General features: G+C 49.3%; 1 protein-coding gene across 9 annotated transcripts in view; it reads right to left on the reverse strand.

Annotated features, from left to right (window-relative positions):
- Positions 1–10,982: 10,982 nt before the first annotated feature.
- XYLB (xylulokinase) overlaps positions 10,983–18,685 on the reverse strand; it is a 52,001-nt gene continuing 44,298 nt past the window's right edge. For 8 of the 9 annotated variants that reach the window (XM_039237221.1, XM_039237224.1, XM_039237225.1 and 5 more), the window contains 2 exons: positions 16,629–16,723; positions 10,983–11,737 (listed from right to left, as the gene is read on the reverse strand). In XM_039237221.1, coding sequence (XP_039093152.1) covers positions 11,606–11,737; positions 16,629–16,723 — 227 coding nt within the window. In that variant the 3' untranslated portion in view covers positions 10,983–11,605. Of the gene's footprint in view, positions 11,738–16,628; positions 16,724–18,685 lie in introns of those variants that run through there. The other variant, XM_039237218.1, reaches the window with a different exon arrangement.

Raw genomic sequence — 18,685 nt, forward strand, 5'->3', positions numbered from 1 at the left:
AAAACAGTATCGAAAAATTAAACTCAGCATTACCATATGATCCAACAATCCCACTCCCAGGTCTATGCCCAAAAGAACTGAAAGCAGGGACTTCAACAGAAACGTGTACATCAAAATTCACAGCAACTTTATTTGTGAGATCCGAAAGACAGAAGCAACTCAAATCTTCATCAATGACTGAATGGATGAATGAAATGTGAAGTACGTGTAAAATTATTCAGCCTTGCCACATGGATGAACCTTGAAAACACTGTGCTAAGTGAAATAAACAAGGCATAAAAGGACACATGTTTTATGATTCCCCTTATATGGACCTAAAACAGGTAAATTCATAGAAGCAGAAAGTAGTGGCTTTCAGGGGCTGGGGGAGGGAAGTGGGAGGTATGGCTGAATGCAAAAGAGGTTCAGTTTGGGATGATAAAACAGTTCCGGAGATGGACAGTGGTGATGGTAGCACAACACTGTGAATGTATTTAATGCCCTTAAATGATACACTTAAAAGTAGTAAATGTTATACATATTTTAAGCACAATTTTTAAAGTACTTAAATAACTAGCAATGAGTTTAATAAGATACATGTAAGACATATACACTAAAAATTAGAAAACTTTGCTGAGGGGAATTAAAAAAGTCCATAGAGGGGCATCTGGCTGGCTTAGTCACTGGAGCACGTGATGCTTGATCACAGGGCTGTGAGTTCGAGACTCACACTGGGTGTAGAGATTACTTAAAAATAAAATATTTTTAAAGAGGAAGTAAATAGAGAACTATCGCCTGTGTGTATCAGTACATACAAATCTTCCTCATTCTTTTTTCTTTCTTTTCCCCCCTGTAAGTTTACCTATTTATTTTGAGAGAGACAGAGAGAGAACTAGAGCAGCACACGAGCAGGGGAAGGGCAGAGAGAGAGGGAGAGAGAGAATCCCATGTAGGCTCCACGCTGTCAGCACAGAACTTGATGTGGGGCTTGAACCATGAGATCCTGAGCCCAAATCAAGAGCTGGATGCTTAACCAACTGAGCCACCCGGGCGCCCCAGACCTTCCTCATTCTTACGTACCATAATCCATTCAACATTCAGCTGGTCCTATATTAATCAATACTTGCTTTTTTCCAAATGCTTTGCTTTATTAATAATCTCACTAGATAGATGATAGATAGATAGATAGATAGATAGATAGATAGATAGATAGGTGATAGATAGATGGATGGATAGATGACAGATGTTTTGTACGTTGGAGGTCGGTCTTCATGCACATTCCTATTGGAACTATTGGATGGCATTCGTATTTGGTTTTGTTAACTGTACTCACATCAGCGTCACAGCCTTGATGTCACAGCATTTTATCAAACTTCCGGATTTTTGCCAGTTTTCTAGATGAGAAATGATATCATGGATAAGAATGAGCGTTTCTAAAACTGCTGAAACAGTATTTGTATTTTTTCTGTCTCTTTTTGTTGTTGTTTGTTGCTGATCATTTTCACTGGGTTCCTGGCCTTTTCCTTTTCCATTTCTAAGAGCCTTCATGCATTAGAAGAACCAACCCTTTGTCTTTTAGGCGAATTGAAAAAATTGTCTCTTAATTTGCTTTTTTTCTTTTGATTTTTTTTTTTTGCCATGATAATTTTTCTTTTTTTATTTTTTTAGGCAAATATATGAAGCTTTCTATTTCGGGATTCTGGATTTTAAGAGATAAGAGATTTTCCCTAGCCTACATGATACATGAATTCATCCCTATTTTCTAGGACATCTATAGTTTTACTTATTATATTTAGATTCTAATCCTTCTGGAATTTATTCCGGCATGTGTATGATAGGAGGGTTCTTATTCAGTACTTTTGTAAATGGGTATTCAGTTTTCTTAACATTGTGAATTAAGTCCCTGTGTTTTGGGCTTGCGTTTTTCTCACATGCTATGTGTCCTTATGTGATTACGTTTATTTTTGGTCTTACTGTTCTATCCCATTGATCAACCTATTCCTGAAACAATAGCACATTTGAAAAATAGAAGTTTTATAATGCTTTATTATCTAGGGCTAGTGGATTCATTGAATTTCTTTTCAGAGTTTTCCTCCATATTTCTGATCGTGTGCTTTTCCACATGCTTTAGAATCACCTACTCCCAAGAAGTTCCAAAAAGAGGTTCCAAAAAGGAATCTCTCCCCCAAGTTGGTATTTTTATTTAGATCACATCAAATCTTTGTGATTCTAAGTAATGCTTTTGCTCATCTATTTTTATACCCATTTTATATAATCTATTTGTATACCTCTATTTAAATATCTTAACTTTATTGCTGCTATTATAATTGGGCTCTCCACAATATGTAATTTTTATTGATGATATATATAAACACTGCTTTTTATATTAAAACTTTATGTCCCGCTACTTTGCTGAATTTTCTTATTTGCATTAGTTTTAGTGTTGATGCTTTGAAGTTTTCTCTCTTCCTTTCCTGTTCTTATGTCTTGGTTCTCTTCGGTCGAACTGCATAGGCTGCTAGGTTTAAGACACTATTAAATGGTAGTGGAGATGGGGGCTTTCCTGACTTAGTCTTGATTCTAGCAGGAATTACTCTAGTGTTTCCTCATTAAGTAGATGCTGGCTTTTCCATATTTTTTAAATTAATTAATTAACTGTGTGTGTGTGTGTGTGAGAGAGAGAGAGAGAGAGAGAGAGAGAGAGAACTTCAAGTAGGCTCCATGCTGACAGCACAGAGCCTTTAGCTGGGCTGGACTCCATGAACTGGCATGATCATATCCTGAGCTGAAATCAAGAATCAGATGCTGGGGCGCCTGGGTGGCTTAGTCGGTTAAGCGTCCGACTTTCGCTTAGGTCATGATCTCACGGTTCGTGGGTTCGAGCCCCGCGTCGGGCTCTGTGCTGACTGCCAGCTCAGAGCCTGGAGCCTGTTTCAGAGTCTGTAACTCCCTCTCTCTCTGACCCTCCCCTGCTCACGCTGTCTCTCTCTCTCCTAGAAATAAATAAAACATTAAAAAAAAAAAAAAAAGAATCAGATGCTTAACCAACTGAGCCACCCAGGCACCCCAACTTTTTTTTTTAATCAGGAATGAGTGTTAAGTTTCGTCAAAGGACTTTTCAGCAGTCATGATCAAATTGCTTGTCTTCTTAGATCTATTAAAATGGGGAATTGTATTTACTGATTTTCTAAGACTGACCCACTAAGCTGCACTTGGCCATGATCGGTCAACTTCAATGCCCTGTTGGTTTCTGTTTGCTGAAGTTTTCTTTTGGAATTTTCTTATTGATATTAATCCAATAATATTTGACAAATGTATCATTTATAAATATGATCTTTTTGATTTTTTAATGTTTATTTTTCTAAGAGAGGGGGTAGCAGTGGGGGAGGGGCAGAGAGAGAGGGGGACACAGAGTCGGAAGCAGCTCCAGGCTCTGAGCTGTCAGCACAGAGCCTGATGCGGGGCTTGAGGCATCACCAACTGCAAGATCATGACCTGAGTCGAAGTCAGAAGCTTAACTGACTGAGCCACCCAGACGTCCCTCTAAATATGATTTATACTAAATTATAGACAATTTGACAAAATTGGCAATGACTTCATTGCTATTAATAAGGGATTGATATGTGATTCCTTATTTTGTACAATCTTTATGAGGTTAGGTATTGTAGCTGTTAACTATTGTTTCTTTTTTTAATGTTTATTTATTTTTGAAAGAGAGAGAGAGACAAAGTGAAAGCAGGGGAGGTGCAGAGAGAGAGGCAGACACAGAGTCTGAAGCAGCTCCAGGCTCTGAGCTGTCAGCACAGAGGGCGAGGTGGGGCTTGAACTCACGAACTGCGGGATCATGACAGGAGCCAAAGTCTGACGCTCAGCCGACTGAGCCCCCAGGCGCCCCGACTGTTGTTAACATCATGCTTCCTACCAGGCAACCAGAAACCCCGAGGCTTACAGCAGCAGCAGGTTTGCTGCTCACGCCACAGTGCTCCTGACCCGGCCGGGCTGACTTACACATCTGCAGTTCCACCAGTGGTCGGCGGGGGCACGTGGGAGTTCATGTGCTCGTCGTCTCCTTCTGTTATCACAGTAGCACTGCTCTTACAAGAAAGAGAAAACTCACTCGTGCAAGGCAGTTCGAGCCTCGGCCTGCACCCCACTTACTGACGAGGCCAAAGCAAGCCGCCCGACCACCGGGACTGCGTGGCACAGCGGTGTAGCGCAGCAGCGGGCGCGGCGGGGAACGCGGGCCGTTTCCGCAGCTGTCTCGGGGTTCCCTCCTGGCTGCGGTTAAACACCCCATTTCCACACGTAAACCATGCACACCCCCATCCCACGGCCCCGGAACACCTCAGCCGGGCTTCGGGCTTCACAGTCTGAGTAAGGTCTGCTTGTGCCTCCTCTTGAGCCAAAGACGTTCGAACCAAGAAGCCAAATTCTTTGCCTCTCCCGGCCGGCGTGAGCGGGTGCAGACAGGGACAAGGTCACTGCAAAAGAGCCATCATTTGGGAAGGGTGAGGATGGGAGTAGACAGCAGTCACTTGCCCACAGCAATTCCCAGCCCCCCGGGAATGCGTGAGCAGGTGCCTCCGCTCTGTGGATGGGGGATTCTTTGAATTTCTATTGCTCCGTAACAGCAAATGATACCGTTACCACCTAAAACAGCACCCGCTTATTACGACTCCTGTGGGTCCAGAAGCCGGGCGTGGCCGGCCCGGCCCTCGGGTCCTCCGCACCAGCACCTCTCACGAGGCCGCATCACGAGGTCGGCCAGGGCTGGGGGGCTCACCTGGGGCTCGGCTGGGGCGGCCGTGTGGTGGCTAGCAGCCCCCAGCCCCCCGTTAACGGCTGGACCGAGAAACTGCCCTCCCTTCCCCCCACGACGTGGGCCTCTCCACAGGGCAGCTTCCGGCATCCCCGTCAGCACCGCTAGGAAGACAGAAGTTTATAATCGTGCGTAACACGCCTTCACTTTAGCCGGGTCTGTCAGGAGCACGCTGCAGGTCTTGCTCACCCCCAGGAGGAGGGGGTTACACGGGGTGTGAATACCAGGGGGCGGGGGTCATCGCGGGCCGACTGGAGCTGCTCTGTCACACTGGAGGCGGCAGCGCAGTCCCCTGCCCTCCTGGCTCTGGGCTCCACCCTCGCCATCCTTCGCTTTGCACTGCCGTCTCCAACACTTCTGAAGGCAGCCCTGGGAAGCACGGCTCCTCAGCCTGCTCCCTGGCCGCAGGAAGTTGGGGGCTCAGAGTCTTTTTACACTTCGTCCCTTTTAATCTAGGCTGATGTCACTTTTATCAGTATAGCTCCCTAAAAAGTTCTGTGGATCTTCTACGTCTGATTTAAATCCACTCTCTACACCAAAGGCCACACCCAATCATTTCTGAGATCTCGCTTGCTCTTTGGGCTTAATCACTGATGATCAAGCTGCTTGAGGGACAAGAATCTCATGTTTCCTGGAAAGTCATCTTAATCAGCTGGGAAAGTCTATTAGATAATGCCTTGAATTGAATGCTAAGACCTTCTTTCAGAGGTCTTAGCAAAGTGTCTTTCACCCCTTGACTTTGCTTTTACTTAAAGCTATGTCTTAAGTCATATCTTTTATTGGCTTAAAGGGATGAAGAGGAGAGAGTTATTATTCTAGCGCCTTCACATTCCCTCTAAATCCTACTTCAAGCCTGGCTGGTTCTCTTCTGAGTGATAGTTGACATTTTCAACATTCTGCCTATGAAAGTCTTTTCTCAAGCCCAAATGTTCAGCAGGTACATTTTCCACCTTCCAAGATACCACAGGTGTTAGGTTTCTGTGTAATTTTCAGCCTCCTGAAATAATTTTCTCATCATTTTTCCAAGCTCCACCCCCAGTCCAGCTCCAATGTCACATATATTAGTTTTTTGATTTGGCACCAATTTCTGTATCAGTTATCTATTACTGTGAATAACTCCTTTTAAATATCAATGCCTTGAAATAATACATATTTAGCTCATGAAATCTGTAGGCTGGTGATTTAGGTTGGACTTGCCTGGGCAGCATTTCCCGTCTCACCCGGACCCACTCACATGTCTGGGAGAGTCAGTTACCTTGACTGATCCAGGATGGCTTTGGTCAGGCTAGATTAGACACAAAATTTTTGTAATAAAGGCAGAGAGTGCAATGAAAGAAATCTCAATTGCCTAAGGACTTTTCAAGCCCATGCTTGCATCTTGCTTGTGAAAATCCCATTGGCCAAACTTGCACGGCTGAGCCCAGAGTCAGGGAGGGAGGGCACAGCACAACCCCATTGCAAAGTTTGTGGATACAGGGGTAAGTGAAGGATTGGGGTTTATTTTGCAATCTAGGGATCAATGTTGGATTGCTTCATACAAATAATCTGGAAGTGTTTCTTCTTTTCCAGTGTCCTGGAATATGTTATGTAGCAAAGGGATTAACTATGAAAGTTTGGTAGAATTATCCTGTGAAACCATCCGACCTCAAGTCGTTTCCATAGTAATCTTTTCCATTTCCTCGATGAAAATTAGTCTGCTTAAACTTTCTACCTCTACTGGAGTCATTTTACTACATTAGGTGTTCCTAGGCCATTACCATTTCATCTTGGTTTCTAAGCTTCTTTGCAGGATTCTACAAAATAATCCTTAAACTTAAAAATTATTTTAACTTATTTTTCACCATTTAAAATTTTTTAATATTTTTACTTCCTTGCCCCTTTTCTTGATTAAGTTAGCTAGTGGCTTGTCTATTTTTCCCATATAATCAAAATACTCTTCATTAATTTTATTTTCCTAATGTGTGGTCTTATCATTACTTCTCATATCCCCCCTCTTTTGTTCAGTTTTTTCTTTGCTTTTGAGTTGTATTTTTAATTCATTTATAATTTAGTCTTTCATCAATGTTACAGTACTTTTTTTTTAAATTTTTTTTAAAATGTTTTATTTATTTCTAGGAGAGAGAGAGAGACAGCGTGAGCAGGGGAGGGTCAGAGAGAGAGGGAGTCACAGACTGAAACAGGCTCCAGGCTCTGAGCTGGCAGTCAGCACAGAGCCCGACGCGGGGCTCGAACCCACAAACTGCGAGATCATGACCTAAGCGAAAGTCGGACGCTTAACCGACTAAGCCGCCCAGGCGCCCCAATGTTACAGTACTTTTAAACAATTCACTTATCACTGCTTTAAATATATCACAGATTTCATTATCATTTTTTTAAAATTTTGGTATATATTTCCGCTTTGCCCCAAGAGCAATTCATAGAAAGCCTTTCTCCAGATGGGACTTAAAAAAATATTTTACTGAGTCTTTAAATGTGTTAACATACAGCGCAATATTAATTTCAGGTGTACGGTATAGTGTTCAAACTTCCATACAACACCCGTGCTCATCACAGGTGCCCTCTGCAATCCCCATCACCTACTCCACCCATCCCCCCCTTCACCTCTCCTGGTAACCGTGTTAGGGTGTTTCTCGGTTTACCTCTTTTTTCCCTTTTGCTCATTTTGAACTTTTTAAATAGATGAGTTAAGCCATTTAATTGACTAATTTGACTCTATGCTTGTTATTATATTGCTGTGTGTAGGATACTACATTCCCTGCATGTTTCTATGTGATTTATTTATTGTCTTTACTATTTTTTCTTTGGGCATTGAGGGAGATTTCTTTTTTTATTCTAGTGATTATCTTTATACTACACTATTACCTTTATATAATGTTTCGTTTTTTCCCTTAAGCCCCAACTATTTGGTTTGTCAACTTTAAATGATATCCTTTGCCTTGTACACGTTGTCTTTGCAACAAGATGTTTTTGTCTTGTTCTCTTTCTCCCTTTTCATTCGTTTCATTGTTATTTCTACCTCGTCAAAGCACATATACCACTTGATGCTATTCTTCCACCCTTATCTCCACTTTTATTTTGGTCTTAGATCTGAAACTAAAGATATTGAATGCTCACCATCAGTCATTTTGCTGAAGTTCCCCAACCATCTCCTAGTTGGTTGAAGCTTGTCTTTTAGTAAGATCCTTCAGGGTTAGGAGTACACTATTTTCTGAGCTCCTCCCTGATTCAAACTTCTGTATATCCTTGATACTTAAAGGAGAGCTTAGCCTGACACAAAACACTTATTCTTCGTTCTGATTTTTTCTTCAAATTTCTTTTTTTTTTTTAATTTTTTTTAATGTTTTATTTTTTTTTTTAGGAGAGAGAGAGAGACAGCGTGAGCAGGGGAGGGTCAGAGAGAGAGGGAGTCACAGGCTGAAACAGGCTCCAGGCTCTGAGCTGGCAGTCAGCACAGAGCCCGACGCGGGGCTCGAACCCACGAACCGTGAGATCATGACCCAAGCGAAAGTCGGACGCTCAACCAACTAAGCCACCCAGGCGCCCCTTTTTCTTCAAATTTCTTGAAAACATTGCTCCACTGCTACTTGTTTTTTGAGAAGTCTGATGCCAACCTCACCTTTCCTTTGTAAGAAACTAGCTCTTTTGGCCTAGATGGGTTTTTTTCCTCAGCTTCAAAGTGTAATCGTTTGCTAGAATAGGTCTCAGTTGATCGTTCTGGGTCAGTTTTCTATGTAACAAAAAAGGGCCCTTTCAAGATAAAGATTCAGCTCTTCTTCTGCTTTTTCAGAAACTTCTGGGGCAGTTTTAAGTATTAACCAATTCCACTATTTTGAGAAACTTAACAAACTGAGTGTTGATGGGGGTGAGGGAGAGGGGAAAGTGGGTGGTGGGCATCAAGGAGGGCATTTGTTGGGATGAGCACTGGGTGTTATATGTAAGCAATGAATCACGGGAATCTACCCCCAAAACCAAGAGCTCACTTACACACTTTGTTAGCCAATTCGACAATAAATTACATTTTTAAAAATAATTTAAAAAATTAACCAATTCCACCATCTTCTCTTTTGGTAGCTTCTGTGAGCTCCAATTTTACCTGTTACTTTACCTATCCATTTTGTTCTGGACTTTTTCAGCTCTTCCTAACGCTTGTTGTCTTAGCTTTTATCATTCTCACCTTCTATACGCTACACTGTACTTGGAGACATCTTAATATTTATTTGAATGTGTTGTAATTTAGTCTTCATTTCTATGATGTTTCTAAATTTTTGTTCAAATTCTTTCCCAAGCTTGATCGGGTTCTCTCTTCACACATGCCCGTCATGCCTTCATTTTTTATTCTGAACTTAAATGCTCCGATCTGTGATATTCTTTCGTATCCGCACTTGTATTAAAACTTAAAGTTCATATTGGAGGGTTGTTACAATTTACCCTATTTGTTCCTTAGTCTCTTGTTCTCTTAATTTTGGAGTATTTCATCAGCTTGAAAAATTCTCACTTTGTTTTCTTCCCGTATTTGTATATGTGGTAAGTTCCTTTTTCTATTATGTTGACATGCTTGCAGTAACCGGCAGCTCTACGGGGACAGAGGCAAAGTGGGAAACGGACTGACTGGCTGTTTCTATTTCTTGGTCTAAGAGAGCCTTTTTCTGTTGGTCACTATTGTGAAATTTCTTTAACGAGTAATGTCTAGGTAGCAGGGGTGGGAAGTTGCCCATTTTCCTCTGAATCTTTGGCTGCTGACGGGCTGTCATCCTCAGCTTTCTGCTTCCCTTTGCCTCTCATCCACCAAGCCTGTTAGGGACACCACTTCCTTGCAAGATGACTTCATCTCTCTCACAAGCGATGTTGCTGGCCCCGCTCATTTCCTAAACCTCTTCCTTTTGACCTCCCCCTCTCCACCGCTCTAACCCACCAAGTCTCAGACCTGCTTTGCAGCATTTTTCCCCTCCAGGTGAGACCACAAGGAGCCTGGTGTAACTGCAGTCCCGATTCAGGCGAGGGCCTGCAGCAGAGGGGAAATCTGGAGGATTCTCCAGAAGCAGACGGCAGAGGCTTTTCTCTGTAGGCTGTTGTCATAATTTGAGCAAGGGATGAAGGGGTCCAAAGTGAAACGGGGGGATGGAGAGAAAGGAACTGCTTTAGGAGCTACCAAAGGAATGACCAAGCTCACTTGGTGACTAATCTGATGTGGGAAAGAGGGAAGATATCCGCATTTGGGGCTTCGGTTCCTGGATGCATGGAAGGGTGGATGCGTGGACGGGTGGATGCATGGGTGGGTGGATGTGTGGACGGGTGGACGCGTGGATGCGTGGAAGGGTGGATGCATGGACGAATGGATGCGTGGGTGGGTGGAGGTGCCAAGCCACTGAAACAACATGCGAGGAGGAGGTTTAGGGAAGGGCAAGGGAAGTAAGTGGAGGCTGAAGTACAAGAGTTCTGGATGGAGACAGGTCTGGGTCTTCCGGGTGCACGAACAGTGGTTGAGACCCAAGAACAGGTGCAACCTTCCTACAAGAGAACAGAGTGGGTGAGCAGGAGGCTGAGGGCAGATTCGAGGCCCGGCCGTGATTCCGGAGCAAACAGAGCTGACGTATCAGTAAAGAAAGAAGGAAAGAAACATCCGGAAAACAGAAGAGTTGGAGAGAGTGACTATCAAAAAGGCGGCAAGGATAAGATAATTACAATGGATTAAAATACATAAAAATGTTAAATGTACCATATTGACACTAAAAATAAAAATCTAGCGCTGTCAGAGGATGCCGGGGGATTAACCTATTATTCTGAAGGCTGGTGAGCAGGGAAAGAATCTGGTTATTGGGCGTCTCCCACACGACCACCACCACGGGGTAACTGCACACGGAAGGTCCCAGACGAATGCCAGGCCATAAATGAAGAGCAAAGTTGTGTCCCTGGTGAACTAACGAGCGAAGCAGGAGCATCACAAAAGGAGAGACAGTGGACACTAAGGGAAAAGAATCACATTGCATCCGATCGGGCCCGTGAGTCAGTGGTCATGGAGCTCCCCACCCCCGGCAGGAGCATCGGTGCGCATGTCTGGAGACACTTGGTTGTCACGCTTGGGGAGAGGGCGATGCTGGCGTGTGGGGGGAGACGCCAGTGACCCCGCTGCCCCCCCCCAAAATTTACCCTGCCCCGAACGTCAACAGTACTGAGGCTGAGGAGCTCTGTGCTGGATCCAACCACCAATTTATAGGAAATACAGAAGACACAGAACATGTTCAATGACAGCCCAGAACTAGAATCAACAAAATCCAGGACTTGAGAAATTCTCCTGAAGGAAGGGTGGAGGGAGGCAGGGGCTGCCCTGTACTGCTGGGGGGGGGGTGCTCTGAGGGGTGTGGGTGCCGGGAGTCAGGCCGCCCGTGGGGAGAGCCTGTGGGAGGGACACGAAGCGTGGTCACCGGGCCTGTCCAACTCTTTGGGTGGGAAGTAGTGAGTCTGAGCAGGTGGGCGTGGGGAGGAGGAAGAGATGACGCAGGGGCAGGGGCAGTGAGCATGGCGGGGGCAGGGCAGGAAGGGCCTGGGGGGCCGTTCAGACACTGAAAGGAGGGAGTCAGGGTTGGGGGGAGAATGGATGCTGGGGTCCCGGTTCGGGGCGGGAGTGGCTGTGGGTTACAGTCGGGGAAGGGGTGGCCAGAGTCAGCGCTGGAGAAGGGGTGCTGGGGTCGGGGGCTGGGGAATGGCTGCCCCCCTGCTCTGCTGGTTTAAGTGCCTGTACATGACGGCCCGGGCTCGGGGGTCCTGGGCAGGACGGGGGCACTGCGGGGCGTCAGGTGGGCAGGCGAGTCACTCAGAACACGGACGGGGGTCCCTGCTGCCCAGGGGCCGGTCGCAGGCGGGGCTGGCAGGAGCCCCCCGGAGCTCGGACAGGACCCGCTGCTCCAGGCTGGCGTAGCGCGCGAGGAGGGCCCCGTACACCTGCAGGGGCAGAGGGAGCGGTTAGGGGGGAGGGGGGTTGCCTCTGCACCCCCCCCGCGACCCGCAACGTTACCACTTAATACCCCGCTCGCTTGTGACTCAACTTTTGCGCCGCAAGAGCAAGGAAGCATCGATTCACACAGGAGGAAAAGCTAGTAGTGCTCAAACCTACAGTTGAAGACTTTTTGAAAAGGCAAATGAGGACAGACAAACGATTTCTGTTATTAAGTCTCCAACATCTTTAAAAGCTCTAGGGCCCTGGTCGTGCGCGGTCTCTTCCCGCGGCTGGAGAAGCTGCTGGTGCAGAACTTCGGGAAACCAACTTGACTGTGCACTGGCCTTACAGGGCTTGAAAACGCCCCCAGCCTTGGACCCGGGCACCTACTTCCGCAAAGTTCTCCTAAGGGCACCTACACGGGGGGGGGGCAAGCCGACTGAGGGTCCTCTCAGACACCGAACGCCCTGTCCCCTAAGGCCCCCGGGGCCACACCTTGGCCTCACAAGGACACACCGGAGAAGCGGCTGGTGCAGTGCTCCCTAGAGCAGGTTGCACAAGCGTCCAGGGAAGGGCGGCCCGCCCCCCACGTTATAGCTCAGGCTCAACGAGACGAAACCCACATCATACACAGACAGGTGCAAGGGCCGCCTGGGATGGAAGCCCGGGCCCCGGCGGGGTGTCTCTAACAAGCCCGCAGGCAGGGGTCTTGCCCGAGACGCCGCTGGACTGAGGGAGCCCTGGGACGCCTCCCGTCCGGTAAGCGTGGGTCTCGCACTCCAGATGCGGCGCCCTGATTAGGCTCAATTTTAACACGAGCGACCTGTGGCCTGGTGGTAGTGCTGACGTTCCATTTTTATGGTCTCAAAGGAAACGGAGGTAGAAAGTTAACCAAATTCAAACTTTCATGTAGAATAGGTTTTGTTAACCTTTTACTCACATCATTTCAATTATAGTAATTAAAAAAACTAGAAGCAACTGTTCTAAGACATATTAAACGCTCAAGTTAAGTACCGGGGGGCACCTGCTGGCTCAGTCGGTTCAGCATCCGACTCTGGATTTCAGCTCAAGTCAGGTTCTCACAGTTCGTGAGTTCGAGCCCCCTGTCGGGCTCTGCGCTGACCACACGGAGCCTGCTTGGGATTCTCTTTCTCTCTCCCTCTCTCTCTCTGCCCCTCCCCTGTGTGTGTGTGCGTGTGTGTTTTCTCTCTCTCAAAATAAATAAACTTAAAAGAAACTATTGGTTCAATAGCCAGGTAGAATATTATGCAGTTGTTAAAAATAATGTGTATGCTCAGTTTTTTCTAAAGTTTATTTATTTTTGAGAGAGACAGAGCACAAGTGGGGGAAGGGCAGAGAGAGAGGGAGACAGAATGTGAAGCAGGGCCCAGGCTTCAAGCTGTCAGCACAGAGCCTGACGCGGGGCTCGAACCCATGAGCAGTGAGGTCATGGCCTGAGCTGAAGTCGGGCACTTAACCCACGGAACCCCCCAGGCGCCTCGTGTATGCTCAGCTTTAAGAATACAAAGACGCATGTTGTGCTGTAGTGTTTTTTTAAAATTAGAGAAAACACGGTTACAGGGGGGCGTCTCCACTTGAGCACAATGGGGCAGGCGCACAGAGGACGCTACGCGGGCGATCAAGGCTGTTGCTGCTTGGGACTCGGTGCTCTGAGGGTTCTGAGGTCACAGAGCGAAGAGCTCCTGGGCCGCCTACAAACGCTCACATTGTACCGTCGGTTGAGCGTCCGACTTCGGCTCAGGTCACAATCTTGCGGTGCATGGGTTCGAGCCCCGCGTCGGGCTCTGTGCTGACAGCTCGGAGCCTGGAGCTGCTGCGGATTCTGTGTCTCCCTCCCTCTGCCCCTCCCCCGCTTCAACGCTCTCCCTCTGTCTCTCTCCCTCTCTCTCAATATTAATAAACAAACATCAAAAAATGTAAAAAATAAAAAAGAGTAAAGAGTCCAGGAGGTCTTGGCGACCCTGGTCGTGGGCACGCCGGGGAAGGCGGCGGCACACAGAGCGCGTGCTGCCTCTGAGGAGCGGGCACAGCTGTCTGGGGCCCTCGGGTCCCAGCTACCTTCTCCCTGGGAGCCTCCCTCTAGAGGATAAGAAAGCCTGAACCTACCCCAGCTCTTACAACCAGGGGGGACCATGTGACCAGTGGCAGTGGGGGCGGTGCTGAGGGGACAGACCAGGGTTCTCTCCCTGAGGAGCCAGAAGGGCGTGGGAAGAAGCCTTCGGAGGCCACGCTCCCCTTCCTGCCTGGGGATCCGGCGCTGGGTGGGGCGGCGGATGCGCGATCCCGTGACCGTGATCCTGTGCCCGCCTGGGGCCCGCCTAGAGCCGCACCCCTGCCCAGCCAGCGGCCGCAAGCCTGGGCGCCGGAAATGTGAGCAGTGCTGTGAGCACACGGCTCACCCCAGGCTGCAAAAGCCTGAGACAAAGAAGAGGGACGTCAGGTACCCCGCTGGCGACTTCCTTACTACTTGTCGAAATGACAATGTTTTGGACCTACTGGATAAAATAGATCTGTAAAATTAATCATTTTATTTAATCTTTTTTTTAATGTTTATTTTTGAGAGAGAGAGAGCGAGAGAGCAAGCGCCAGCAGGGGAGGGGCAGAGAGAGAGGGAGACACAGAATCCAAATCAGGCTCCAGGCTCCAGGCTGTCAGCACAGAGCCTGACGCGGGGCTCGAACCCACGAACCGTGAGATCATGACCTGAGCCGAAGTGGGACCCTTAACCGACTGAGCCCCCCAGGCGCCCCTCATTGTATCTTTTTAATGAAGGAGGCTGCAAATGGCCTGTGAGGTTCTCACGGCCCCACTGTCCTCTGCTGACCTGAAGAACCTAAGGGAACACGACCCAGAGCCCTGACGTTGCCAAACCACTAAATCGACTCCAGCAGCTACCTTCAGACTTCCTGTTACACACATAATCGAGCCATTAGAGTCAAGGACTCCTTTTAAGCCTCACAATTAGTAGGTTAAAAGCAGGCAGCCCAGGGTGCCTGGGTGGCTCTGCTGGTTGAGCGTCCAACTGTTGATTTCGGATCAGGTCATGCTCCCAGGGTTGTGGGATCGAGCCTCGCATCAGGCTCCACACTCAGCTCAAGTTTCTCCTTCTTTCTCTACTACTAATAGAAGAAGTAGGCAGCACAGATGTCCCCCTTCACAGACGAAGAACCAGGTTCAGAGACCAGAGACAGAGACGTGAAGTGCTGTTCCAGGTTACACGGTGAGGGAGTCAGGACAGGAACCAGAACCCAAAGGCCCCTTCTATCCGGTTAGGGTATCGCACTGGGCTGCCTCTTCCAGGTGAGGGCACACGAGTCACAGAGGCGCAGGCACACCTGTGTGTGGGGGTTACCTGGTCACCTGCTCCCAGGTATGTTGGGAGAGGATTCTCCATGGAGTTTCTAAGTGTCGGGGGCTGGGTTTTGCTGCAGACTATCTCTTCCGTGTTTACACAGCAAGCAGCCTCGGAAGATAGAGTCGCCCTCAGGGGAAGAGGGGAATGTACTTGCTGACCAGGAGAGTACAGATAAGGTCTCCCTTGGGGCCAAAGGTTGGGCAGATCTGCTTTCAGCTCATCCATAACTCAGGAATTTCCTAAGCCGGGGGTGGCTCAGCTGTGACACAGACAGGGAGCCAGGCTCCCGTCCTCCTGGGCCCACGCTCCACGTGGGCGAGGAAATGCGATGCAGGCAAGAAGCCCAAGCTGCCTGCTAGATGAGCGGTAACGGCCTCCGCCTGCGCAGCCCTGCTCCTGGGCTTCCGGAACCTTCCGCAAACAGCAGCGGCTGTGCTCCGGCATGCCACGCGGACTGCCCTTCAGGCCTGAGGAGCTTGTTCTTCCGCCCTCGGCTGACAGCCCCTTTGGGGTTTGCTTTGGCTACAGAGAGCCGCCTTAGCCCATGTGGGGTGGCCTGCACGCAGAGACGGATGGACACGAGGCATGAGGGGCCGGCCCCCTCATCCCAACTGGGTTAAACTCCAGAGTCGCCTCTGCTTCAGAACGTCCTCCGGGACGGGCCCTGTGGCTCCCCTCCTCCCTCTGTGCCCCCCTGCCTGGCTTCCCCTCCACACGTGTCCGCCCCACGAGCGCCTCCAATAAATCTCCTGCACCCTAACCAGCGCCTCGCAGGGTCCGCTTTCCGGAGAACCCGACCCGTGAGGAGCGGCGCCTGCCTTCATGGGGCTCCCCCAGGCTGGGTAACTGCACGCTTGTCTGGATCCAGACTTCAGACCACACCACAACACAGCACATCCTGTGCTTAAGTGGGCGGCTTCCTTCCAGTGGGGTCTGTCTGCGGTGAGATGGAAGGGCCCATCCTGAGGCCGAGGACCCGGGAAAGACACGCCCAGCAATCTACGTGCCCCTGGGGCTGTACGCTCAGCACAGTGGCTCAGCACAGTGAGCAAATCTCAGCTGACAACCCGGCATCTCTTGCTGCTTCCTTAACAATGAAAGACACAAACGTGGGATTTCCCCTTTAGTTGAGCACGTCAACTTTAACATTAAGTGACAGAGCAAAACTTACCTTTTGGCAAAAAGAACCTACAGTTGACCTTGAACATTGTGGCTTTGAGTGGTGCAGGTCCACTCATAGGTGAGTTTTTCCAACACGGTAGACTGTAAATGTATTTTGCTTATTATCTTCTTAATATCTTACCTTGACTTACCGTAATAATACAGCATGTAACACACAGGCTACACTAAACGTGTGTTAACTGACCACGTGTTATCACTCAGGCCTCACTCAGGTCAACAGGAGGCTGTTAGGAGCGAATGTGCATTTTCATCTCTGCAAGAGGCCTGGCGCCGCCAACCCGGGCTGTCTTGGGCTACCACACCGCAACGGCTACGTCCGAATTCTGACGGTCTCTCACCTGAGAAGCTCCCGGGGTGGGGGCAGCAGCTAACCTGGGAGGCGGGGCTAACTTCACCACCTCTGAAAAGGGCACGTCCGTTCCAGCTGTGAGGCCTGGAAGGAAAATTCAGTGCACGTTGTAAATGAAGACGTTAACGGAAAATAGCATCTTCTCTCTGGGGTGACAGAATGTTCTAAAACTAGATTATGGGGATGGCAGCACAATTCAGTCAACTGACTAAAAATCGCTGAGCTGTGCACTCAAAATTGGGTGACTTTCATGTCATATAAATTGGGCCTTCACAAAACTGTTTAAAAAAGGGGAGAAGAGATGAGCCTGGGGGGCTACGCAGTAGGTTAAGCGTCCGACTTTGGCTCAGGTGAGGATCTCACAGTTTGTGAGTTCGAGCCCCGTGTCAGGCTCTGTGCTGACAGCTCAGAGCCTGGAGCCTGATTTGGATTCTGAGTCTCCCTCTCTCTGTCCCTCTTGACCTTGACTCAGTCTCTCTTTCAAAAATAAACATTTTTTATTTCTTTATTTTATTTTTAACATTTATTCAGTTTTGAGAGACAGAGCATGAGTGGGGAAGGGGCAGAGAGAGAGAGGGGGACACAGAATCTGAAACAGGCTCTGAGCCGTCAGCACAGAGCTTGATGTGGGGCTTAAACCCACAAACTGTGAGATCACGACCTGAGCTGAAGTCCGATGCTTAACCGACTGAGCCACCCAGGCACCCCTAATAAACATTTTTTAAAAAGAGCGAGAGAGAAGGGAGAGACTTCACGTGCAGACCTCTCCCCGACAGGCCCTAGTCTGTCCTGCTCACTGTGACACATGTAGCACAGCAGGGAGGCTAACACCCAGCACCCAGCCACAGGGGAGACCTTGCCTGCCCCCCTCACATGGGCCCCCCTCCCGTGGCCTTGCCTGCCCCCCTCCCGTGGCCCTGCCTGCCCCCCCTCATATATACCCCCCATGGCCTTGCCTGCCCCCCCACGTGTACCCCCCCATGGCCTTGCCTGCCCCCCACGTGCGCCCCCCCATGGCCTTGCCTCCTCCCCTCACGTGTGCCCCCCCATGGCTCGCGCACTGAAGCCACCCCAGGCTGCGTACAGTTCCTCCTGCCTCAGGGCCTTTTCCTTGACCTTCCTGTGAGGTGTTCCTGCCTCCTCTCTTCACGGCTGCTCCTCAGATAAGCCGCAGCCGCAGCCAAAACCGGCACTTGTTTGGAGGCTCCCGAGCCCCCCAGCCCACAGTCCTGGCTGCCGTGCACAGAGCTTCGCCTACACGTCTCAGGTCCCTCCCTTGCTGAGCCCGAGCTCTGCGAGGCCAGGGACTGGGTTTCCACCGGAGCCCTGCTGCCTGGCACACCCCTGCATACCCGAAGCACTCAATAAATGCTCACCACGTAAATGAGTGCAGGGCTGGAAAAGAGAAAAGGTTGCCCTAGGTGGGCAAGAAAAGCGAGGAATTTCTAGGGAATTTAAGGAGTGGTTTCAGACCGGTGGGGAAGTCAGGGTCGCCAGAGGTGAGGGAGGGCCCGCTGAGCACGAGGCCCGGGTCCCAGCCAGACGCGAGGCAGCCCAGCTCAGAGCGGCGGGGGGCGGGGGCCAGCAGAGGACCGAGCGGAAGACACTGGCCGCCTCCCCACTCATCCAGAGACCGGCTACGGGCGAGGTTCACCCTGGATGCGCCTGGGGAAACGGGCCTGAAGTGGCTGACGCACCTCGGGGTGAGGGCTGCCGTGCTGGGACTCAGCTCGGGCTTTGGGGGCGCGAGTGGGGCAGCAGCCCAGCGACGTCTGGCCACAAAACGGGCACCGGAAAGGAAAAATGAGAAAGAAACGCGGTGCCGCGTAGCAATGGGGTCCCCGAAGGGCAGCTCCTCTCCCCCTTCAGCAGCGGGACGAGCGGGAAGCAGGCCCCAGGCTTCTCGTGGGCGACACTGAAGGCCGAAAGACTATGGAACAGGATTTTCAAGGTGCTGAGGAGCATTTTGAAACTGGGGCCTCTGCCCGCCAAGGTAGCGCCTTTCGGAGAGCGGGAAAGTCTGTGCTGGACACGTTAGGCCTCCGA

Source organism: Hyaena hyaena, unplaced genomic scaffold (genome assembly GCF_003009895.1).
Source record: "Hyaena hyaena isolate Hyena2069 unplaced genomic scaffold, ASM300989v1 scaffold_121, whole genome shotgun sequence".
NCBI classification, from domain to species: Eukaryota; Metazoa; Chordata; class Mammalia; order Carnivora; family Hyaenidae; genus Hyaena; species Hyaena hyaena.